Here is a 26,581-nt window from a genome sequence, read left to right as displayed (position 1 = left end):
GTTTCCCCAGAGGTGAAAGCGGATGCAGAGTAATGGTACAACTAGAATTGAACAAGTTGCTAAGCATCTCCAGCACCGTAGTGATCCTTATTCTCTTAGATTTCTAACAATGGAAGAGAGTTGGGTATTATTGCAGAAGAAAGTGTTTCGAGGAGAGAATTGTCCCTCAAATCTAGTGGGAGTAGGATTACAAATTGCCCAACACTGTAAGGGATTGCCTCTTGTGGTTGTTCTGATTGCTGGAATTATTGCAAAAATAGGAAGAGAGGCATCCTTGTGGCTCGAGGTTGCAAATGACTTAAGTTCCCTTGCTTTAGAAGAGTAGAGTATGAAGGTAATACAATCAAGTTATGACCATTTAGAAAGCCACTTAAAGCACTGCCTTCTTTACATGGGATTGTTTCCAGAGGACCATAAGATTGCAGTGGACGATCTGCTGAAGTTGTGGATGGCTGAAGAGTTTGTATTGAATGTCGAAACAGAGAACATGGAGGAAGCATCTCGAAATTTCTTGAACGATCTACTTAATAGAAGCCTTGTAATGGTCTCTCAAAAGAAAATCAATGGTGACATAGAAATGTGCTTACTTCATGATGTAGTGCGTGAGTTTTGCTTGATAAAACTTAAAGAAGAAAAGTTTATGCAGCTCACAGTGCCATACAGTCCATATCAGCATTTATGTTCTATGAATTCAAGGTTATGCGTTTATATTCATGATGATCTTGTTAAACAATTAGATCATTATGAATATCAGTTTGATAAGATTCCATTGCTTGAGTCTAAGGAAAGTACAAAGTGTTTTGGTGAATGTTCTAGATCCTTGGAGTTCATTGCTCATCCAAATTTCAACTCATGGAACGCATCAAATCCTTTACCTTTACTTGTTAAGTTAAGACTTGTTCGGGTGTGCATTTTCCTTATGAGGATCTGCCAAGTTCTTGGCCTATCGCGGTACAATCCCTGACTCACTTGAGGTACCTTGAAATTTTTGTTGAAGAATTTGATTTCTAGTGGATATCTCACTTGTTGGATCTTCAAACTCTAGTTGTTCATTCATCTAAATTAAGAAGGACATCGCCTGCAGCTATCTGGAAAATGAAGAAGCTGAGGCATTTGAATGTAAACAAACTTTGCTTGGTATGGGATGACAATGATAAAGCAATTTTTGAAGAAACTTCAACAACTAGGCTAGAGAACTTGAAGACATTTCACTCTCATCTTATATGTGTGGATGATATGAATCCAAGGTTTTGGTGGAGATTTGCGAATCTTGAAGAACTCAGCCTCCGTGTTGAAGCTTTACCTAGTTGTCCATTGTTTCCCTCAGTGGAAGTTCATACTCGTCTTCAATCTCTTAATCTAGTCATAAGCCCTCGGGGATTCTTGGATTCAGTTGGTTGGGAGAGCTACTTTGTCTTCCCTTCAAATCTTAGGCATTTGTGCATTGACAGTTGTTTCTTAACGAAAGAAATGATTTAAACATTGCAAGATTGAAGAAGCTTCAAAGTCTCACTTTATAGGGGGGATTTCCTTTGAGGATCACAAAGCACAATTGCTGGGACGTCACAAATGTGGAGTTCCCTGCACTCAAATACTTGGCATTACACTTTGTGAGGATGGAAGAATTGAAAGCTTCAGAGGAATCATTTCCCGTGCTTGAGGTGCTGTCTATAAGAAATGGTTACTTCTACAAAGAGATCCCTCCAAGCTTTACAGATATTCCAACACTGCGACTTATTAAACTGTATGACTACACCAACTGTCTTGGGGTTTCAGCTATGAATATCAAAAAAGAAATCGAAGAAAACACAGGATGTGATAGTCTCCAAGTTCTTTTATTGTCCTAGATCGATACACATAGCATAGAGTCATAGACTTACTCATTCTTAATCCAAAGGCCAAAGTCATCTCCGGCCCCTCAAAGTTGTCCTCATTATTCATTTAGACACCTCAACTACACCTATACCTATTCAACACCTCTACCACCCAGATTTGAACCGTCTAAGCATTGTTTGCCTACATGGAAAATCATTTGTGATTCACGCAAATGGGGCACGTGAATTGTTTTTTCTCCCATTTTTTACCCTGCATTTAACACATCCAACGTTAAAATTTTAACTTGGATATAAAATCCCCAATTCTTCTTCCCCCAAATCCATGTTAGAACCCTAAATCCCCAATTCTCTCTTCTTTCTCTAAATATCCAACGTTTCTCTCTTCTAAATCAAGCCATTTTCTTTTATCAAATGTCGCAAAGTTCAGTGAATATCGAGGAAGTCGATGTATGTAAGTGTGGTTATTATTGTCGACTGAAAACTTCGAGGACTCCATTGAACCCAGGTCGTCGATTTTTTGGATGCAAAGCATCAAAGGTTTGTAATTATTCGAACAAAAACTATTGTTATTGTATTATTTGAAAAATCAACATGTTTGTATATTTATTACTGTTATGTGGTTTGTAGGAAAATGGTTGATGTGGCTATTTTAGATGGATTGATCCGTCACTTGAAAATGCTGATGAATCATCCTTAATGAATAGATTCATAGATGGTCAAAATTTGATTGATCGACTAAAGAGAAAAGTGAAAGAGCTTGAAGAAGAAAGGGATTCTTTGAAATTTCAATTGAATGAAAATGAAGAGAAGAAATGGTATTGAACAAGAAGCTCAAGGAAGTTAAACTCCAAAGGGATTGGGAAAATGTCAAATTTAACAGAGTTGTGATTGTTTTTCTTTGTCTGCTAACTATAAAATGGTTATTTATTATTGTGTAGTTCATAGTAGTTCAAGATTGTAGTACTTAATTGTTTAGTTTTGCAATAGTTAGGAGGCTATTCTAGATCAATTAGTGTTGTACTTAATTGGTCTATTAAGTTCATATTTTGTATCAAATTGGAAGTTTGAATGTGAATTGATCAGTGTCGAATTTTGTAGCTTCCAGTGTGAATTGATCAATGTCTCTTTTGTAACTTGCCTCTGTTTTCTAACTTGCCCTGTGTTCTGAAATTAGTTCTGGGATCGACTACTCTTATTGACAAAAACACAAATACATTGAGAGGTAGTGTAGTTGTTGTTCAAAAACTGAGCTAATAACACAAATGCATGGCTAGAAAATACATAACACAAAGTCATGGTTGAAAAATACGTAACACAAATGCATTGAGAGGTAATCAAAAATCATTGTCTTGCATGGTTCAAAAATACATAGTCTTGCTAACACAAAGGCATGGTTCAAAAATACATTACACGAGTGTTCAAAATAAACTAAAGAGTAGGTTGTTGAAGACCATTTTAACATGGGCCAAAATATAACAACTTTCCAATTGAACTACTTCTAATTTTTCCTGTTTGCTTTCATTTGTTGTAACTGTGAGGTACCGACTGCATCTTTTTCCTTCCATTTTAGGCCACGAAGTTTAAAGCCAATGTCTATATTGGTTGGTGAAGCACTCTTTAATTTTGTTGGTCCATGTAGAATCTTCTCACTTGATGTACCAGGCTGTAATATAACAAAAAAAGTGTAAGATAAGGTAAGGTAAGATCATAATATGGTTATCAGAATATATACCAAACAGAGTAAACATATTAAGTGAACATACATTAAATACTTGGGCTCCAGTTGTAGGATCAATAGCAGCAGCAAATGAGGCAGAACTGTATGGTCTCTTGTGACCTGATAAAGGTGGCAGTTGACTAGAAGAACTATCTCTTTCAGTAACAAATGGGGTCCCTCTTACATTAGCTTTTTTTCTTCCCAATCCTCTTCCAGTCCCAACTTGAACCCTATTTTGAGGAGGTCTTGGCACAGATGTTGTGTCAGCACAAACAGAACTTGGTTGACTTGATTGTGTAGTTGCATATGTGGTTCTGAAAGTAGAATGTGATGGACCTCTCATTGTAAACTATATAGCATAAATAAGGATATATGAATAACTTGTAGAACAATCAGAAAATGCAAATGAATTATTAAATCCAATCTTACTGATGTTTGCGTAGTTGCATATGTGGTTCTAAAAGTAGAATGTGATGGACCTCCCATTGTAGACTATATAACATAAATAAGGATATATGAATAACTTGTAGAATAATCAGAAAATGCAAATGAATTATTAAATCTAATCTTATTGTTGATCAGGATCTTGATTCAAGTAATAATAAGCACAAATAGCATGAGGGCAAGGAATACCTCTTAACATCCACAACCTACAGTCACAATGCTTCTTCTCCAAGTCAACAACAAATGAATATTCCCCCTCACTAATCTCAAAACCATTCAACCCATTCCATTGAACATTACAGTTATTTGAATACTCCTTGTTTCTTTCTAGTATTGCCCTTGCCATAGGTGCAATGTCTGATATCCATGTTTCAACAAATTTGATCATGTCTATATGTATGTTCATCATTTTATGCCTAATATCCTCTAACATGGTAATAATTGATATATGTCTAGCAGCTAAGATCCAGGAATTGAAAGTCTCACACATGTTATTTTCTACAACATCACACTTGGAGTGAGTTTGGAAAAAAGCCCTAGACCAATTTCTGGGATCATAATGTAGCAAGTCCTCTGTTATTTCCTTCTTACCTAGCTTGGACATTGCATGAACTTCTTCTCCAAACTTGACTTCAAAGGAGGCCTTTGAGCATCTCCAAATCTGTTTCCTTCTTTCTTCTCCTTTCCAGTTCACATGCCAATTACTTCATATATGTCTAGCACATATCCTTTTCTCAACATTTGGTAACAACTCTAACAAGACAGGAATAAGTCCCTAACAAAAAATATGTACAGAGTAAGTAATTAAAGTAGTAAAGATCAAATTAAAACTAAAATATAAGAAATTGTGTTATCAATACCTTTTGTATATCTGACATTATAGTCAAACCTTCACCAGTTCCCAAGTTTAGATTAGCAATTAAATATCTTATGAACCAGCTCCAACTATGTTTTGTTTCTATATCCACAACTTCCCAGGTAATGGGATACATTTGATTGTTCCCATTCTTTCCAACAGTAACTAATAGCTCACCCTTACAAGCTCCCTTGAGAAAACAACCATCAAATCCAATTATATTCCTACATCCCTCCAACCATCCTTGCTTAAATGCATAAAAGCACACATAAAAATACACAAAAAGGTTCTTTCCTAGTTCAGTTTCCTTATCAATTTTTACCCAACAAGTGCGCGAAAGATTCTAAATTTGAGACTTTCTACACCAAAAATGTTCTCTTAAACAAATGTATTCGCGCTTGGATGGCGGCTCAAGATCAGCCTCATGAAAACCTTATATTCCCTGAGCTTCCAAGACTGGTTTGTTTGATCATATCTGCATAGTCACATAATCTGGCAAATTCCACATTCCAATCACCCATGTCTTCCTTTATAATCCTCTGTTTAGCCCTGTAACAAAGAGTCTTACCAACATAAAGACCCAATGTCTTTCTAACCAAATCTTGAATTTCCCAAATTCTTATGTATGGTTGAGATACAATTCTGTCCTTAAACTTTCTAGCAATTAACTTTGAATTACACAACTTGTTCCTGTTTAATGGAATACACTTGTGAACAAGATGATAGTTCTTCACAATGAAATCACCTGAGTCCCTGTCAATGGAAGCATATAACAACCACTTACAGTTAGCATTTTTGCACTTCACCCTCACTCTATGTTTTTCATTAGGTCTTAACTTTATCTGCCTCATGTACTATACAGCATAATCTGCCACTGCTTTCCTGAACTGATTTGCACCCTCAAAGACCATTCCAAGCTCAAATATTGAAACTTCACAATCTTCATCATACCTAACTTTTTTGCTTCTCCTTCAAGTAGATATATCTACTCCCCTAACAACATCCACATCTAGTTGTTCATTACTATCATCACTCCAACAGTCAGAGCTATCAATATAATCCTCATTTCCACCTAATTTTTCTACATATTTGTCAGTTTTATTTTTCCCAAGATCCTCAAAACCTCTATCTATATCACCAGCCTCTTCAACTAGTATTTCTTTAAATTCAGTAGCCTTTTTTCTCTGTTTTTTGTTTCTTCTTTCTTGTGTAAAAGCTCTCAACTCCTCATCAATATTTGAACCATCTTCTGAAGGTATATCTAGATCTGAATCACTACTCAAAAATCAGATTCACCTTCTCCACGTAAGTTATCATCCACACCCTCTCCACCTAGGTTATCATCCACACCCTCTTCACCAGTGTTAACATCAACACCCTCACCACCAAGGTTAACAGCCTCACCTTCTCCAGTTAGGTCAACAGCCTCACCTTCTCCACCTAAGTTAATAGCCTCACCCCCTTCACCAAGGTCAACATCAACACCTTCACCACCAACATTAGTTAGATAGCCTCTAGGTCCCTCAGCGTCAAGTAGGGGTTCATCTAATAAATGACATACAAATACTTCAAAAGTGTCCTCATGTTTTAAGTCTTTAATTAGGTGTAGGAGATGTTGGTCAGTTGTAATTAGGACCCATTTTTTATTCAATAAATCCTTCACATAAAAGCCTCCAACAGTTTCATACCCCAATTCTTTAGTATAGGAAAAGTGATCCTTAATAATATACTTGAGTGCAGACACACAGTTTCCAACATAAGTAGGGACGGATATCTCGGATAAGATTCCACTATGGTAAATCTTTTTAAATATAATCTCCTCCATGGTCAATTGTTAGCCCTACAAAATATCAAACAAACCTTAGCTTAAGATAACGGAATATACTCATATAACCCATACAACAATTAAAAAACAAAGCTTTAAAGCATATTCTATGGGGTAATAGTAAAGAAGGGACATAATATTCGCAAAAATCACAAGCCCTATATTTTTACAAAACCCTAGCCTTTTGGAATTCATTTAACAAAGCATGTAAAAATCATTAACAATCCTAACCTACACAAGGAAATCTTCAAGATCGTAACACGAACAAGACGAATCCAACTTCAATCTGGAGGAAATCGCGAAGATGGAGAGCTTCGATTTGGAAGAAATCGCGAAGAGAGAGAGAGAGAAGTGTTTTGTCAAAGTTAACGATTTAGGAATCTTCCCCAATTAAGACATATACAAATACACGTCGGATACACGTGGTAGTTGTTAAATGGTCATTCTATACACGTCGGATACACGTGGGGAGCTTAAATACACGCGCCACACAGTTTATGAAAAGTGATAAAAAAGAATGGTTAGACGGTTCAAATCTGGGGTGGTAGAGGTGTTCAATAGGTACTAGGTGTAGTTGAGGTGTCTAAATGAATAATGAGGACAACTTTGAGGGGCTTGACATCTTTTCTCCTTTTAGCGTTCTAATTCTTCTAAGTTTGATTAATGATTTGACTTAGGTAAGTTCTAGTTATGTTTCTAAGCTTAAACTAATTAAAACCTCATGATTTAGGGTCTAAACGATGTATCTTAGGGGTTAAACAAAATAGGAAAAGACCAAAGGACCCCTGAATTAACTGCTGTTGGAGTGATCTACGGATTGGACCTACGGGCCGTAGGTCAATCTACGGTCCGTAGATTGCGTCCGTAAGTCAAGCCTGTTCGACAGGCCTTCACTAAAACGGGCATAACGTTTTACTCGGAGGTCGGAATTTAGCAAACTCAGTGGCATTGGAAAGATAATTCAATTATCTATCTAACCATAGGTCATGGGACACATAATTCATTTTGTGCTAAAATTTATGACCATCTGAAGTTGAACCATCAGAATTTTCAGCTAATTGGCTGCTAACCTTCGATCTACGGTCAGACCTACGGACCGTGGATCGAACAACGGTCCGTGCTGGTCAACCGTAGCTCATATCAGAGGCTGGGTAAGGAGGTCTTGATCCACGGACACAGACCACGGACCGTGGTCTGATCTACGGACCGTGGGTCCGTCCGTGAGTCGAGACTTAACCAATTTTCTGAGTTGGCTGGGGAGGGGTTGCAGTGGTGAACCACGGACCACCAGCACGGGCCGTGGTCTGACCTACGGTCCGTGGATGGTGACCGTAAGTTGCACCTGCAACTTCTCAAAATCTGCATTTTCGTCTGTTTCGAATACGGGGTGTTACATTTTACATGGAGAATGTTAGAGGCACATACCTGATACGGAAGACATCATCACAAAGAGAAGCGGAAGCGTTAGTCGTAAATTGGTTTCTACCTCCTTGCCCTAACTTTATGTTACCACAACCGACAACGATGGAATTAATGTAAAGAATATGTGGTAACCTTAATGGGTGGAGGGAGGACCAATTTATAGAGGTTATGACTTAATCTGGTACTCCATCAAGTAACCAATGTATGGACAAGATCTATTCCTTATTAAATATTATTTATGGTATTACTTTGATTCCAAGTAAACTTGGGCCATAAGTAAGAAATAATTAATAGTAAATAAATAATAATTCTTACATTCTCCCACTTGGCCCAATGACCATATAACATTAATATTTAATAAACATTCTTTGTGCGTCTAATAAATCTCTTCTATAATGTCCATCATAAATACCATAATATAACAAACTACTAATGTGAGTTTTGGCGGTTGTACATAAATTTTAAGCTACATATTTCCTTCCATATACTACTGCATTAGCAACTTTACTAAGTTCATAAGCTATAAAACATATAACATTATGGTCCACAATAATGTCTCATAGAGACTTATCTTGTAATATCTCAAGACAATAATGTATACACCATTATGAGAAACAAGAAATTCATTAATGTATATCAGAAACACATAATTTGAGCTCAAAGTGTAAAAACATCATAAATGTATCAATCATAAGTACAACCAAGACCCATTTGAACATGTTCTTTAAGTGTCTTTAGTTGTAAGCCTTTTGTTAACGGATCTGCAATCATGAGATCAGTTCTAATATTCTCATGTAACACTCTTTGTTTCTGAACTTCTTCCTTAACAGTAAAGTATTTAATTTCCATATGTTTGGCACATTTGGAGTACTTATTATTCTTGGAGAAGAATACTGCTGCAGTATTATCACAATAAACTTTCAGCGGCTTGGTAATGGTGTCGACAACCCCAAGTCGTGAAATGAAGTTTCGCAACCATAATGCATGAATTGTGGCTTCATAACATGCCACAAACTTTCTTTGCAGTTTTTTTTCAGTGATCAATTCCAGGATTACTTTGATATCTTCCTAGCATTCCGACCTTGTGCAAGTTTGAACATACATCAAACTTCCAACAATAGAAGATAAAGGAATTGATTTCATTTCTTTTCGTTCTACATCATTCTTTAGGAATTGCATGAGATTAAATTTGTCCCAACTTTTTTTTTAATAGGAACTATTCTTGCTGAACAATTGTTCATGTTAAATCTCTCTAGAACTCTTTCGATATACACTTTTGAGATAGTACCAATAATCCTTGTGATCTGTCACGGAATATTTCTATCCTTATCACATAGGATGCCTCACCCATATCTTTCATTTCAAAGCTCATAGAGAGAAAGTCTTTCGTCTCACGCAATATTCCTAAATCATTAGCAGCAAGTAAAATGTCATCAACATATAGGACTGAAAATATAAACTTACTCCCACTAATCTTTTGGTATATGCACCGATCAATGGTAATTTCCTTAGATCCAAAAGATGTTATGGTATCATTAAACTTTATATCCCATTGTCGTGAGGCTTGTTTGAGTCCATATATTGACTTCTTTAGTTTACACACCAGCTGATTTTTTCCTTTAATTTCGAAACCCTCTGGTTGGTCCATATAGACATCCTCCTCGAGGTCTCCATTAAGAAAGGCAGTTTTCACATCCATTTGATGTAACTCTAAATCATAATGAGCTATTAAAGCCAAAACAATTCTTAATGAGTCTTTCTTTGAGATCGGTGAAAATGTCTCTTTATAATCAATGCCTCATTTTTGAGTGTATCCCTTGGCAACAAGTCTGGCTTTATATCGCTCAATATTACCATTAGAATTGCGTTTGGTCTTGAAGACCCATCTACATCCGATTCTTTTAGAGCTTTCTGGTAATTGAACAAGATCTCAGACTTTGTTGTATTCCATGGATTTTAACTCTTCATTCATGGCATTAATCCATTTATCAGACTCAGTGGTTTCTATGGCCTGTGAAAAAGAAACCGGATCTTTATTAATTCCAATGTCAAAATCTGACTCTTGCAAATAAATCACATAATCATCTGAAATGGCTGATTTTCTTTCTCTTTGAGATTTTCTTAATGGCACTGTTTGTGGTTCATTTGCATCAAATATTTGTGAGTTAGTTCCTTCTTGAAGTGTTTCACCTAAATATTGTTCAACATTGTTAAAGTGTTCTTCAACAAGAGGAACAACATTTCTTATTGGTGTGGAAGTAGGTACATTTATGGTCAATGAAATATTTACCCTTACCTCATTAATTTCCACATTTTGTCGTTCAACACTCCCACTAACTTCACCATTCTCAATGAATTTTGCATTACCGATTTCAACAATTCTCGAACTATGATTTGGACAGTAAAACCTATACCCTTTAGATTTCTCTGGATAACCAATAAAGTAACCACTTACCGTTCGAGAATCTAATTTCTTTTCATGTGGATTATAAACTCTAGCTTCCGCTTGACAACCCCAAACATGCAGGTGTCTTAAACTAGGCTTCTTTCCCGTCCACAGTTCAAAAGGGGTCTTTGGAACTGCCTTACTAGGAATCCTGTTTAATAAATATACAACGGTTTTAAAAGCATACATCCACAATGATTTGGGTAAGGAGGAATTACTTATCATACTCCTAACCATATCCATAAGTGTTCGATTACGCCTTTCTGCAACACCATTTTGTTGAGGTGTTCCTGGCATAGTATACTGTGCACATATGCCATGTTCTTCAAGGAATTTTGCAAATGGACCTGGACATTGTCCTGATTCGTTATACTTTTCATAATATTCACCACCTTTATCTGACCTAATGATTTTCACTTTTCTATCTAATTGTCTTTCAACCTCATTAACGTACACTTTGAGAGTGTCCGCTACTCGAGATTTTTCTTTCAACAAATAGATAAATCCATAACGTGAAAATCATCGATAAAGGTGATAAAATATTTTTCTCCACCAAAAGATGGAACATCAAAGGGTCCGCAAATATCAGTGTGTATAATTTCAAGAAGTTGAGTGCTCCTTGTGGCACCTTTCTTGGTATGTTTGGTTTGATTTCCTTTAATGCAATCCAAACATATATCAAGATCAGCAAAAATCAAATTCGGAAGAATTTCATTCTTTACTAATCTTTTTAATCGTTCTTTGGATATATGACCCAAACGTTTATGCCACAAATAAGCAGAACTTTCATTTAGTGAACTATGTTTAATTTTAATATTTTGATGAATAGTAAGCAGGGATTCAGAAAAATTATTATCGAGTTTCAATCTATATAAACCATCAATAAGAACACCAGAACCATAAAAAATAGTATTCTTATATAAATTGAAACATCCATGTCCAAACTTAAAATCAAATCCAGAAACATCAAGTCTTGAAAGGGAAATCAAATTCCTAGAAACTGAAGGAACATAAAGAGTCTCTAATAGATCAAGGTGATGTCCAGTCTCCAAGATCAATCGATAAGTCCCTATGCCTTCAATTTGAGCCTTCATGCAATTTCCCATAAATACGAAATCCTTATTTGGATTTGTAGTTTGGATCGTAGTGAATCCCTGCAACATAGTGGATACATAAGTAGTTGCACCAGAATCAAGCCACCAAATATTATTAGGAACTTCTACTAAATTTGATTCGAAACATACAAAAGCACTAAATGTACCTTTCTTTTCAAACCAAACTTTACGTTTCGAGCAATCTTTCTGATAGTGTCCTTCCTTTTTACAGAAACGACACACATCAGCCTTGAGTTCCTTATGAGCATCCTGTGGAACTTTAACAGGTGCTTTCTTTTTCTTAAACTTGTTGGCCTTCACTTTAAGTCCTTTACCAGCTCCTTGACCTATGAGGTTAATGGAATGACCTCCTTGTTTCTTAAGTCTTGACTCCTCTTGAGTAAGTATACTGGACAATTCACTAACATCCCATTTTTCCTTAATAGTGTTATAGTTAATTTGGAATGGTCCATACTTAAGAGGCAATGAGTTCAGAATGAACTGAACCAAAAAGATGTCATCCACTTTCATCCCCAAGGTCCTAAGTCTTGTTGCAATGTTAGTCATCTCGATGATATGATTTTGCATACTACGCAACCCATCAAACTTCATGGTCGTGAGTTCAGCCATTAGTGTACCAGCGAGAGACTTATCAGCAGAACGAAAACGTTATTCCACAAACTTCAGGTATTCCCTGGCACTTTCTGTTTGTGGAATAATACTCTTAATGTTGTTAGCAACAGTCATTCGCATGAACATAAGGCTTAATCTGTTAGAGCGTTCCCATGATTTATGAAAAGACTTCTCATCCTCACTGCTCTTATCAGTAATGACAGTAGGTTTGTCATTCAGCAGAGCCAAGTCAAGATCCATTACACCTAAGTGGAACTGTAGTTGTTCATGCCATTCAGAGAAGTTCAATCCATTGAACACAGTAATAGACGAAGCATGCGAATGAAGAGGAATAACTGCAAAATAGATATACATGCTCACAAATCAGAAAATAATGTTAATTCAGTAAAGCGATAAAAATATATCGTAATCCTCATTTGGGTAGATATTACAACATATTATCATAATTTAAATGCCAATTTTATCTTTAATAGGTAATTGAATATTTTTAATCAAACATATACGACATCTTTGGATATACAATAAATGTTTGACTAAAAAGATTAATTTACCTCATAATTTTCACTATTCGTAGAATGATCGATTCACCTTTGGGTAAATTCTTAAGTTCTAGCAATAGTGAAAGTCAATTTATCTATTTATTTTTTCAATATATAGGCATTTAATTAACCTTCATAGATAAATGACAATTTTATGACTGCACATTCTTCTTAATCATACTAGTTTGGCCACTTTGGTGACTAGCAAACTATATAAATACAAATGCACACATAATATCATAAAATTTTGTGCATGTGAATAATTTTATACATTTTAGTTTGGCCACTTTGGTGACTAACAAACAATAGAAACATAATACATGCATCAAGTGATCATAAACATGATATGTGTAGACGTTAATTTATCTAGTTTGGCCACTTTGGTGACTAACAAACTATATAAGTACAAATGCATACATAATATAATAAAATTTTGGGTATATGAATAATTTTATACATTTTAGTTTGGCTACTTTGGTGACTAACAAACTACAAGACCATAATACATGCATCAAGTTGAAAAATCAGACACAGTTTCTCTTGGAATACTGAATATGCCAATAAATAATGAATTGTACTAATCCACATATGTCAAGTGACCACAAATATTATATGTGTAGACATTATTTTCTCTAGTTTGGCCACTTTGGTGTCTAACAAACTATATTGCACTAAATACACATATTATTTATTGCTTAGTATAACGACCACTTTAATTTATTGCACAATCTAAAATAAAACATAATTATTATATTATGGGGTTGCAAACATCAATTCTAAACTTTTCACGACTGATGATAACCTAATTAACAAGCATTACTTGTTTAACCATTGACCCCTTGCTCTTAATAAATCATAAGATAGCTTATAAAAATTTATCAGTAATGGCGCTTTAATATTTCAATATCCTCGTGTAAAAGTTTATTAGGACATCAATTATTGGCGAAGGCAAAAAGTTTCTCAATTCTCAGTTAAACATTACTTTGCATCAACATATTGTATTGTAAGCACGAATTTAAAATTACTATTAGTCTTCCAAATATTATCAGTAATGGCGAAAAAATTTTAGACCATCCTCACTGAAAATTTTGGATCTATCCCTCATGCAATTTTTTTAAATATGCTTGTTTTATATACGAAGATTATCAGTTCAAACAATCCAGGCTCTGATGCCACATGTTAGATTAAATACTTTCAGGATCTTGAACATGATAATCTTACATGGAGAATGTTAGAGGCACATACCTGATGCGGAAGACATCATCACAAAGAGAAGCGGAAGCGTTAGTCGTAAATTGGTTTCTACCTCCTTGTCCTAACTTTATGTTACCACAACCGTCAATGATGGAATTAATGTAGATATATGTGGTAACCCTAATGGGTGGAGGGAGGACCAATTTATAGAGGTTATGACTTAATATGGTACTCCATCAAGTAACCAATGTACGAACGAGATCTATTCCTTATTAAATATTATTTATGGTATTACTTTGATTCCAAGTAAACTTGGGCCATAAGTAAGAAATAATTAATAGTAAATAAATAATAATTCTTACACTTATCTCCATCTATGAAATGCCTGGACTCGGTAAAACAACTTTGGCAAGAAAGGTACTCAACAATCCCTCTATTGTTAATTACTTTGATGTTAAAGCATGGTGTACTGTGTCGCAAACATATAATAGGAGGACTTTATTGGTTGAGATTTTCAAACAAGCTATAAATGATGAGATCAAAATCAAAGAGAACGATGATGTTGCTGACATGTTGGGCAGGGTTCTAATAGGCAAGAGATACCTCATTGTATTAGATGACAATTGGGATGTCGGGGCATGGGAAGATTTGGGAATATGTTTCCCTCAAGGTGAATATGGAAGCAGAGTAATGGTTACAACACTAATTGAACAAGTGGCTAAGCATTTTCAGCACCACAGCGATCCTTATTCTCTTAGCTTTCTAACATCCAAAGAGAGTTGGGAATTATTGGAGAAGAAGGTATTTCGAGGAAAGAGTTGTCCCCCAGATCTACTGGAAGCAGGGTTGCAAGTTGCCCTACACTGTAAGGGATTGCCTGTTGTGGTTGTCCTGATTGTTGGAATGATTGCAAAAATGGATAAGGAGTCGTCCTTGTGGCTCGAGGTTGCAAATGACTTAAGTTCCATTGGTTTAGGAGAGCAGAGTATGAAGGTAATACAATCAAGTTATGACCATTTAGAAGACCACTTTGTCACACCCCGAGCCTACACCCTGGGCGGGACCGACACTCGGAGACCATTACTAGCCCCAAGCGAACCCTTGGCCTGACTTTCTTAACTTAGCGGAAACCTAACTCAATAGAATAACTCAATGCAATGAAAGGTCATAAAACAACCCAACTGATAAAATTTGACCAAAAAGGCAACTCGAGTCTCAAAATAGAATATTTACATACCTATACATAAATGAGAGACTCAATACTAACTGAATGACTGACTGTCTATGAAGCCTCTATAACACTTAGATAGATGTTGGGACAGACCCCGCAACATCCTAATAAAGCAAAACTGAAGAAAACAAAATAACTGAGTCCTCCGGAATGCAAAGAGGCTCACCACTGACTCTGGAGTGCTCAGTTGGATCAACGGCATGCTGAATGCTGATCCTGGGTACCTGCGTCTGCATCATAAGACGATGCAGGCCACCTGGCATCAGTACATGGAATGTACGAGTATGCGAGCTGGACCGCTAAACAACAACTTAAGCTTGAAAGGGATACAAAAGAGAACTTACCTTGGCTCTGTTCAACTCATGAATAACTGAACTCAATATAAAGCAATAAGACACATGCAATATATATAACGCTTGTAAAACTATTTAAAACATGACGTTAAAATCATATTTATAATATCATGAAAATACCATGCTTCCTCTCAAAGTCTACTTGTGCAATGCATGAATGAAGTCCCATACCCCCATCCATACTAAGCAGAACCCCTCGAGGAACCATGCAATTTCTACTGTGGGAATTTCTCTAACCGATAGCCACCACTATAAGCCTGAGTGGTGATACAGCGTCTTGTCCACGCTGCCAGAACTGTCCTATACTTTGTCGTCATATAGAACACTTTTGCTTAGTGGATCCACTAGCTTAACTTTCGTGATCATCTAAAAAGTATGACCCGAGAAATCCCATATTTGGCTACATGGTTCTTATGGAGAGTTGAGTTACTATGAACTCGTGTCCCCAATTCGGTGCTCAAGACTACTCCCAAAAATATACTTTAGCTCATAAATGTTTTAAACACATCTTTCTTCAATTTGAAATGATTGCTCAAACTACTCTCTTAAAAGAGGTAATTGCTCTTGAAAACTCTTTCTAAAAAGAACATATCAAAACCATATTTTAATATGATCATTGATGACTCGAGAAAGTGATACTGCATAAACATTGATGGTATATCTAGAGACCATACTGTTTAAACATTGATGACATACTCGATTTGTCATACTAATCATGTTTTAGAAACTCTTTCGCAAAACTCATCTTTTTCTTAAAAGAGATAGTACTCAACTGCTCAAAACTCTTTTGGAAATCTCAGTTTCCTCTCATCTTAAATGTGAAAATATTTATAAACTTCTTTGGGAATACTTAGTTCCCTAATAACTTTTTGAGAAATGAACTCAACTCTTGACTCTTGACTTAACTCGAAACTATTGACTTAAAATGAAGTTAAAACGTTCAATAAAGACTCTTTGAAAAACTTTAAAGACTTGCTTGGACTTGCTTCTTAACTTCTAAACTTGACTCTAACTTCACTTGACTTTGATCCGAACCTTCCTCAAATTGGATTATGAATTCAAGGGTAATGATCTCATGTTTATGGATGTGTTCTTGATGTTTAGATGTACCTTAGAGTATTGGAAACAACTATAAAACATAGGTACTTTACCAAGGAACATGTATGAAAAAGTGGGGAATGAAAGGTAAAGGGGAGGATTGGCGTCCTTGGCGCTCTAAGAGGCGCGGGGCACCAGCCCTCAAACTTCAGAGGGGCCTGCTGGGCGTTCTGTCAGGCGCTCTGACCCAAGGGGAAAGTTCAGCGTCCCTTTTTGGGGTGCGCTGGCTGGCGCGACACCCCAACCCTTTTCCCCCAAAAATCTGACTTTTTCCCCTTGTTTCTTTCCAACTCTAAACCCTCTCAACCTCAAAGGTTCCAGCAGCAAACACTTAGAATCATAAAGACCCTTAATATACAATAGATTCAACTCAAAACACAACCGGAAACATGTACCAAACCAACAAGAACTTCAACAACACAACCACAAGAATTCAACAACCACAATCAATCATTTCTCGGAATTAAAACGAGTTTGGCGTGTGGGGGAAAGAACCAACCCAACACTATGATCTCACATACCTTAATAGGGATCACCCCCGACGAAATCCACGACGATCTTGACGAATCCTTGCTTCTTCTCTTTTCTCCTCTTCTTCTCCTCTTCTCTCAAGAACCCTAACTCTCACTCTCACTCTTTTAAAAAGGGAAAAACTGATCTAAAAATCAGTCTAAATCCCTAATATAACCAAAAGAAATGGTTAGGGAAAAGACCAATTTACCCTTACAAATTCGGACTAAATTGCCCTGTGCGGCTGTGCCAACAGCCCAACTTCCAAAGGGCATAACTCACTCATACCAACTCAAAATCGAGCAAACTCGGCGGCGTTGGAAAGATAATTCCAAAATATTTCCATACATAACTGGAAATTTGCCTAAATCATCCTGAGCTAGGAGTTATTACCGTTCAAAGTTGACCAAAAACTCACTTTTTTTCCATACTAAGCGAATTTCCAGATTTTGAATTTTTCCAAAAATGACTAATTCCAATTCCAAGCTTCTTCATAGTTATTTCAAATTGCCGGATGTTACACACTTAAAGCCTTGCCTTCTTTACATGGCATTGTTTCCAGAAGACCATAAGATCCCAGTGGTCGATCTGCTGAAGTTGTGGATGGCTGAAGAGTTTGTATTGAATGTCGAAACAGAGAACATGGAGGAAGCATCCCGAAATTGCTTGAGTGATTTGCTTAACAGAAGCCTAGTAATGGTCTCCGGAATGAGAATTAATGGTGATGTAGAATACTGCTCACTTCATGATGTAGTGCGTGAGTTCTGCTTGAGAAAAGTCACAGAAGACAAGTATATGCAGCTCACTGTGCCATACAATCCATATCAACATTTGCATTCCACGGAATCACGGTTATGCATTTATATTCACGATGATTTTGTTAAACAATTAGATCATCCCGACTACCAGCTGGATAAGTTTCCAATGCTGGATTTCAAGGAAACAAATTCTTTGGAGTTCATTGCTCATTTAAAACTCAATACATGGAATAACCAATATTGGAATCCTTTAGATTTACTTGTTAAATTAAGATTTGTTCGGGCGTTGCATTTGATGGATGTCGCATTGCCAGATTCATGGGCTACTGCAATGCAATCGCTAACTGAGTTGAGGTACCTTGTACTTCATGTCAGACAATTTGAATTGGAATGGATATCACACATACACAATCTCCAAACTCTGCAGCTCAAGTCAAGTAAGAATATACGCCTTAGGGCTGCTACTTTATGGGAACTGAAGAAGCTAAGGCATGTGAATATAGACAGTTTTCCGGTGGTATGGGAAGACATTAATGACGAAGAATGTTCAACAAGTATGCTAGAGAACATGAAGAGTTTTGGCACTTGTGATATACGGTTGGATAATATGAATGCAAGGTTGTGGTGGAGGTTTCCGAATCTTGAAGAACTCGGCCTCCAGGTTGAAGATGAACCTAAGTTTCCTTTGTTTCCCGTACCAGAAGTTCATACTCGCCTTCATTCTGTTTCTCTGAAGTTCTCATTAATGAAAGTCTTCAGTTCAGTTGGATGGGAGAAGTATTTTGTGTTCCCTTCAAATCTTAGGCATTTGAACTTTAGCGGCTGTGTCTTGACGGAGGAAACGGTTTTAAACATTGCAAGATTGAAGAAGCTTGAGAGTCTCAAATTATTTGTGGGATTTCCTTATGGGAGATTACAGAGGTTTCGGAGCTGTAGCTGGGATGTCACAAATGTGGAGTTCCCTGCACTCAAATACTTGACATTACAGAGTGTGATGATGAAAGAGGAGTCCTTTCCTGTGCTTGAGAAGTTAGTTATAAGAGGAGGTTTCATCAAGGAGATCCCTCCTAGCTTGAGGATATTCCAACACTAAAACTTATTGAACTGATTGACTGAATGGAGTTTCTAGGGGTTTCAGCTATGAATATCAAAAGAGAGATTGAAGAAAACACAGGATGTGACAGTCTCCATGTTCTAGCTGTAAAACAAAAATAAATGTATTTAGAAGCAATTCAAAGTTGCTCTATTTCCACTTCTGTATTGTCACATTATTATCTTATTTTTTTTATTAGGAAGTTTTTTAACTTGGAAGCTGAGAGTGCAATTCAACTTTGAATAAGACACCAAAACAAAATTTGATCTTTTTATAAAAACACAACAATACATTTTACATAATGTAGAAGGTTTGAACGTTTGAGAGATTTTAGAATATTCAATAATTAAAGAATAAAAATAGTGAAAGGAGAATAAAGAAAAGTAAGTATAAGAACACAATATTGTTGGTTCATGATAATCGTTAGAATATAAATGAGCTAGACAACAAAATAGATAGCCACGTGCGAAACTAGAAAGGATACTACAATTAACTAGCCACATAAGAATCTAGAAAAGATACTACAATCAACTAAACAATATTCAATTTCTCAATTATATTTTCTATACAAAAAGTTCTTTTCAAATTTATCAATACATGAAATTTTTTTAACAATATATATACATCTTTAGGAGAAAATTGGGAGAGTTTTTGGCCAAAAACATCCTTAAATTACATCCCTAAATTATCCTTCTTAACAAAAAACATCCTCCAAGTATTTAAAACATAACAACTTTCATCCTTCTATTAAAATTTGTCAAAAAATTAGTGAATTCCACACAAAAATATATGCTATTCATACTATTCTCATTAAAAAAAAATTCTATAATTTCATTACCGGTTGGAAAAACCTCTCCAAAAAAAAAAATCAAAATTGACCATTGTTTGTGGTTAAAAAAACAATGTTAGGACGGTGTAAGCTTATAAGGAAACATGATCTACTCTTCTCCTTTACCAACTGAATAGAGTTTGAATTTAATTTCACACCACCTTTCACCTTATGCAAAATCAAAATATCATTAAATAAATAATTTCTCGGGATAAACAGATAGTTGAGGTGATCAAGATTAAACTAATTTTGATCTCTAACGCTCGGATTTCGTTCTCCATTATTAGAAGTAAAAGTATCCAATTGACACTACTTCATGCAGATTCAATGAGAAGAAAACATATCAACTGCTAATTGTTTGATACAAATCAAATGAAAACAAAATTGCTAATCAAAAGGAAGACATAATGCCAATGTTGTTGCCAAAAAAAAATGGTAATATTTTAGATGTATTTTGAATGAAGAAAATTGGTTTATTGGAGTGATTTAGGGAGTTTTGTTGAGAGTAGTATGAATTGTACATGTTTTTATTTAAAAATTGTTGACAAATTTTAACAAAAGAATGAAAGTTGTTGAATTTTAAATAATTGAGGGATGTTTTTTGTTGAGAATAATAATTTAAGGATGGAATTTAAGTTGGTGGTATAGTATAAGGATGTTTTTGGCCGAAAACTCAAAATTGGGATCCCAAAAAAATTGGGGCCACAAGCGATTGCTTTAATGACCTTATGATCGAGACGGCCGTGCTCACTCCATGTTCCATTTTCAAACATTTATCGTAAGTTGACTAGTATTTTAAATTATTGATTAAAACCAAGTTTTATAATGCTGCTGTAAGGAAGAATCTGTGAAAGTGATTAGTTATTTGTGATGCTAGTGTTGTGTACAGTATTGATGTAGCACAAGAATGAATTGTAGCATTGTTGCAACAATATGCTCTTAACAGGGGAATTGATTTTGTATGCTATTTACAAATTTTTCTAGTTTTATGACTTTGTTACGATATCTTCATTTTTACACATGAGATCTGAAAAAAAAAAAAAAAAGTCATTTTCTTGATCGTTGTTTTCATCTCAAATCATATAAATCATTTTATACTTATTAAATTTATATCAGTCACTATCTTAAACGTTGGGAAACAAAATAAAATATTAGGGAAATAAGGAATTTTCGCCATCATAACTTCACCTGAAATTTGGTATAAAAAAACCCATGTTTTATTTTCTGATATCTAATGGCGCAAGTATACTTTTTTTAAGGAATATTTTGTAATGACAATATAATGTTTATTTTAACGTCAATTACCATATTTTAATTATTTTATTCTTCTTATATATAAATAAAAAGAAAATTATGACAATTAAAAAAAAATTACGATAAGTTTTAAAAAAAGGTACAAAAGTATCTTTTGACGGAAATAACATGGAGGTACCGGTACACTGTACATACAACTGTTGATAGGGAGTTAAATTTTAGTCAGACCTAGAAAATTAAAAATGATTATTGGTATACCAATTAACGTGTATGATTAATTAACATCTTATGTAGTACAGTGGTACTATTTACAATATTTGTTTATTAACATGCACTCACTATATCATTTTTATTTGTTCATTCTAAATTATGCACCTCTCTTAAAAAATATAAATAGATATAATATAATTAAAAAATAGTACTCCATATGTCTCTAATTATTTGTTTACTTTTTCTTTTTTAGTTGTTCTTAATTATTTGTTTATTTTGATAAATCAAGAAAAAATAAATTTATATTACATATTATACCATTAATTTATTATTTTGAGAAAAGTAGAACTTTTTGAAAATCTCAATATGTCAATTATTGTCTTCTTAATAAGTGTGATAATTCAAAAGAACAAGTAATTAAGCACCCACGGAATATGTTTTTCTCTTCCTATCCAGATTTTAACATCACTCTTCATTTTTCTTAGAGTTTTCTCTAAACCCAAAAGCATTAAGCAACATTGGAGCAACTAATCACCCCTATTGCCACTCTCAATAACGGAAGGTCAGATTTCTAAATTTTATGAGCTTATTTTTCTTTCAAATATATTGTAATATCTTCTATACGGTAGATCTGCTCATTTCTCTATCAGTGGACGTAGGTCAACGGAGAGATCCATATTAAATTAGTGTCTCTTTTGTTAGATTTCTCTTATGTTGTCTGATTAGTTGTCTTTGGAGGTCTGCTTTGTTAGATTTCGTATGTCATGCGATTTATTTGGATCCAAACATTGTTATACTAAGTTAGAAGTTACAATTCATAGACATTTCCATCCTAAGATCAGAAGAAGTGAACTACTAATGTAAGGGGTTTATTCATTTCATTCATCTTGATTATATGTCGGTGGCCTTTAGACTCATAAGACTTCACTTTGTTACTACTCCCTCCGTCCCATTTTATGTGGCATTTTTCGGATTTCGAGACTCAAACAAGTTAATTTTTTATCGTAAGTTTTTCATAAATCTTTTAAACATTTAGAATAAACAATTATTGTGATTTATAGTATTTTTTACGTAGTTTACAAATATATAAATTTCATTTCAAAAAAATTGAAGATTCCATGCGCAAATTTCCGATCAAATTGACTCTCGAAAAACGAAAAGTGACACGTAATTGGGACAGAGGGAGTTTAATTTTTTGGTTTGGTTTTTTTTTTCTCTAAAAGTTTACGATTGTTAATGTTTGTTTTCATTTCTTTTATGAAAAGATTGAAAGGTGGTAGAGTTACTAATTACTCAAGTCATGGATGTTGTTGAGACTTGTGGAAAGGAAACTCTTTCTTCTGGAGAGCCTTCCAACAAACGCAGCATTCCATCAATTGATGATGATGAAATCATCGGCTTTGAGGATGATGCAGAAATTATAATGAAGAAATTGACCGGAAGAACAAAGGAGTTGGACGTCCTCTCAATCTTTGGAATGCCAGGACTCGGAAAAACATCTTTGGCCAGGAAAGTGTACAACAATCCTTCTATTGTTAATCACTTTGATGTTAAAGTATGGTGTGCTGTGTCTCAAGCATATAATAGGACGACGTTGTTGGTTGAGATTTTCAAACAAGCTAATAATAAAAAGTGCAAAATCAAGGAGAATGATAACGTAGCTGACATGTTGCGCAAGATTCTGATAGGCAAGAGATACCTCATCGTGTTAGATGATATATGGGAAGTTGAGGCATGGGAGGATTTGAGATTATGTTTCCCTAGAGGTGAAAACGGATGCAGAATAATGGTAACAACTAGAATTGAACAAGTTGCTAAGCATCTCCAGCACTGCAGTGATCCTTATTCTCTTCGATTTCTAACAATGGAAGAGAGTTGGGTATTATTGCAGAAGAAAGTGTTTCGAGGAGAGAATTGTCCCTCAAATCTAGTGGAAGCAGGGTTACAAATTGCCCAACACTGTAAGGGATTGCCTCTTGTGGTTGTTCTGATTGCTGGAATGATTGCAAAAATGGGAAGGGAGGCGTCCTTGTGGCTCGAGGTTGCAAATGACTTAAGTTCCTTTGTTTTAGGAGAGCAGAGTATGAAGGTAATACAATCAAGCTATGACCATTTAGAAAACCACTTAAAGCATTGCCTTCTTTACATGGGATTGTTTGCAGAGGACCATGAGATTGCAGTGGATGATCTGCTGAAGTTGTGGATAGCTGAAGAGTTTGTATTGAATGCTGAAACAGAGAACATGGAGGAAGCATCTAGAGTTTGCTTGAACGATCTACTTAATAGAAGCCTTGTAATGGTCTCTAAAAAGAAAATCAATGGTGACATAGATAGTTGTATACTTCATGATGTAGTGCGTGAGTTTTGCTTGAGAAAACTTGAAGAAGAAAAGTTTATGCAGCTCACAGTGCCATACAGTCCATATCAGCATTTAAGTTCTATGAATTCACGGTTATGCATTTATATTCATGATGATCTTGTTGAAGAATTAGATCATTGTGACTATCAGTTTGATAAGATTCCAATGCTCGAGTCTAAGGAAAGTACAAAGTGTTTTGGTGAATGTTCTAGATCCTTGGAGTTCATTGCTCATCCAAATTTCAACTCAGGGAACATATCAAATCTTTTACCTTTACTTGTTAAGTTAAGACTTGTTCGGGTGTTGCATTTTCTTTATGAGGATCTGCCAAGTTCTTGGCCTACCGCAGTACAATCCCTGACTCACTTGAGGTACCTTGAAATTTCTGTTGAAGAATTTGATTTCGAGTGGATATCTCACCTGTTGGATCTTCAAACACTAGTGGTTCGTCCATCTAAATTTATAAGGACTTCGCCTGCAACTATCTGGAAAATGAAGAAGCTAAGGCATTTGAATGTAAAGAAACTTTCCTTGGTATGGGATGACAATGATAAAGCAATTTTTGAAGAAACTTCAACAACTATGCTAGAGAACTTGAAGACATTACACACTCATCGTATAACTGTGGATGATATGAATCCAAGGTTTTGGTGGAGATTTGCGAATCTTGAAGAACTCAGCCTCCGTGTTGAAGCTTTACCTAGTTGTCCTTTGTTTCCCTCAGTGGAAGTTCATACTCGTCTTCAATCTCTTAATCTGGTCATAAGCCCTCTGGGATTCTTTGATTCAGTTGGTTGGGAGAGCTACTTTGTCTTCCCTTCAAATCTTAGGCATTTGTACATTGGAGGTTGTTTCTTAACGAAAGAAATGATTCTAAACATTGCAAGATTGAAGAAGCTTCAAAGTCTCACATTATACGGGGGATTTTTACCATGGAAATCGGAGAACACTTGTTGGGACGCCACAAGTGTCGAGTTCCCTGCACTGAAATACTTGGCATTAGACTCTGTGAGGATGGAAGAATGGAAAGCTTCAGAGGAATCCTTTCCCGTGCTTGAGGAACTATCTATAAGAACTGGTTACTACTACAAGGAGATCCCTCCGAGCTTGGCAGATATTCCAACACTGCGACTTATTGAACTGTATGACTACACCGACTCTCTTGGGGTTTCAGCTATGAATATCAAAAAAGAAATCGAAGAAAACACAGGATGTGACAGTCTCCAAGTTCTTTTATTGTCCTAGATCGATACACATAGCATAGGTAGAGTCATAGACATTCTCATTCTCATTCTCATTCTCAATCCAAATAAGTATTCAACTAAACAATATTGTATTTCTTTTCTTCTTCTGCAGGGTAATTACTCCCTATTTTCTTCTGCAAGATTCGCAAATCTCCCTTTTTATTTGTATTTCAGAATGTATTGAAGTTTAACAAATTTAATATATTTATGTATTCAGTATCAATTTCATAATATATCTGTATATTCAAAATTAATTTCATCTCGTGCATTAATTTCATCAGAAAATGGACTATCCAGATTGTCAAGTGATGTTTTTTATTCACATTTTGTAAAAAACAAAAAAAAAAAAGTTAAATGCATTTCTTAACATATCAACTTCCTAATGTGTTTTGCATCTCTTGTGAGCAGGTTACCACAAAGTGTCCACCCAAAAGACAGAGCATATGATAGAGATTGTGGGTTTACTTGAGATTAAAAAAGAAAAAAAAACATGACAAGTAGTACGAGCTTGTTTAGTGAAGGTTCTTGGAGGCTAAAACCATTGTTTTTTTGCAAAATTTGAATAGTTCCTATCACTTGTATTGATCATTAATCATACATGTGAGTGTGCACATTACTTTAGATCTAGAATTCATTATCGTAATTAAGTTGATTTTTTATTCTAAATTATTGCTTAGCCAAGTCTTACTATAATCCTTTTTAAGCACCATCAACAATTAATATATTTACTCTAAACCAGAAGTTGATACACCATAAAATTTAATGAGATTAACTTTGTTCCACTGACTGTGGAAAAGAAAATTACACCATCAATTTATTTTAGAAATACTTATTTTTTTAATTTAATTATTATATTTTCACATTTAAAGATTAATGATTTTCAATTTCTCTCTTTCTTTTTATTTTTCAAACCACATTGTACAGATCTAAGATTTTTTTTTTTGAAATAACATTCAAATTTTCTTGATACTATCGATTTTGAGTATTCCCTCTGTCCCAATTTATGTGACTTACTTTACTTTTTGGTCAATCTTAAAAAGAATGACACATTTCTATATTAAGTAACAATTTAACTATAAAATGTTTACTTTACCCTTAATGAAATGATTTACGGCCACACAAATTTCTTTCATTCATTTTGAACCACAAATTTTAAAAATCTTCCTTTGTTTCTTAAACTCCGTACCGAGTCAAACTACCTCACATAATACAATCCTCTCTCATTTTATATTTCTGTTACCATCAAATTAATCAAACCTTTGAAACAATTAAACTCTCATCTGTGGCCACCCTCAACAACACAAGGTAAGAATTTTGTTAAGTTTTTTGTTGTTGTTATATTGCTATTTCTCTTCTCATCTTTTGTACAATAATATTTATTCACATTTTTATGTCTTCTTTATATATATGTTGTGATTATGAGTTCCTTTTCTTTCCAATAATGTAAAACGCTCACTTGAAAATTTCTCTATATTTTGGATTATGAGGCCCAAAACAATATTGGTAAGTTGGGCAATAAATGGGATTTAATTTCTTAAATGATGAAAAGAAGTGTACTAATGAAGTAAAAGGGGAACATGAAAAAAACTGTCAAATATTTTTTTTAGAACTGGTGACAAATCCAATTAGATTAATTT

At 35.0% G+C, this 26,581-nt stretch overlaps 2 protein-coding genes and 1 long non-coding RNA gene across 4 annotated transcripts in view; 1 reads left to right on the top strand and 2 right to left on the bottom strand.

Moving 5' to 3' along the window:
• LOC125830726 (uncharacterized) overlaps nucleotides 1–17,828 on the bottom strand; it is a 165,462-nt gene extending 147,634 nt beyond the window's left edge. The window contains exon 1 of the long non-coding RNA XR_007443156.1: nucleotides 17,723–17,828. This is a non-coding gene — a long non-coding RNA (uncharacterized LOC125830726). The remainder of the gene's footprint in view (nucleotides 1–17,722) is intronic.
• The window catches only part of LOC125830656 (60S ribosomal protein L7a-2-like), a 431,324-nt gene that overhangs the window by 397,940 nt on the left and 6,803 nt on the right, over nucleotides 1–26,581 (bottom strand). The window lies entirely within an intron of this gene.
• On the top strand, nucleotides 22,642–25,026 carry LOC125830483 (putative late blight resistance protein homolog R1B-23). The gene has a single exon (XM_049509683.1). The coding sequence runs from the start codon at nucleotides 22,642–22,644 to the stop codon at nucleotides 24,943–24,945; it is 2,304 nt and encodes a 767-aa protein (XP_049365640.1). The 3' UTR covers nucleotides 24,946–25,026.

This window comes from Solanum verrucosum, unplaced genomic scaffold (assembly GCF_900185275.1).
Source record: "Solanum verrucosum unplaced genomic scaffold, falcon-dt-bn FXZP01000102.1, whole genome shotgun sequence".
Lineage (NCBI taxonomy): Eukaryota > Viridiplantae > Streptophyta > Magnoliopsida > Solanales > Solanaceae > Solanum > Solanum verrucosum.
This window is presented reverse-complemented; position numbering and strand designations above follow the sequence as displayed.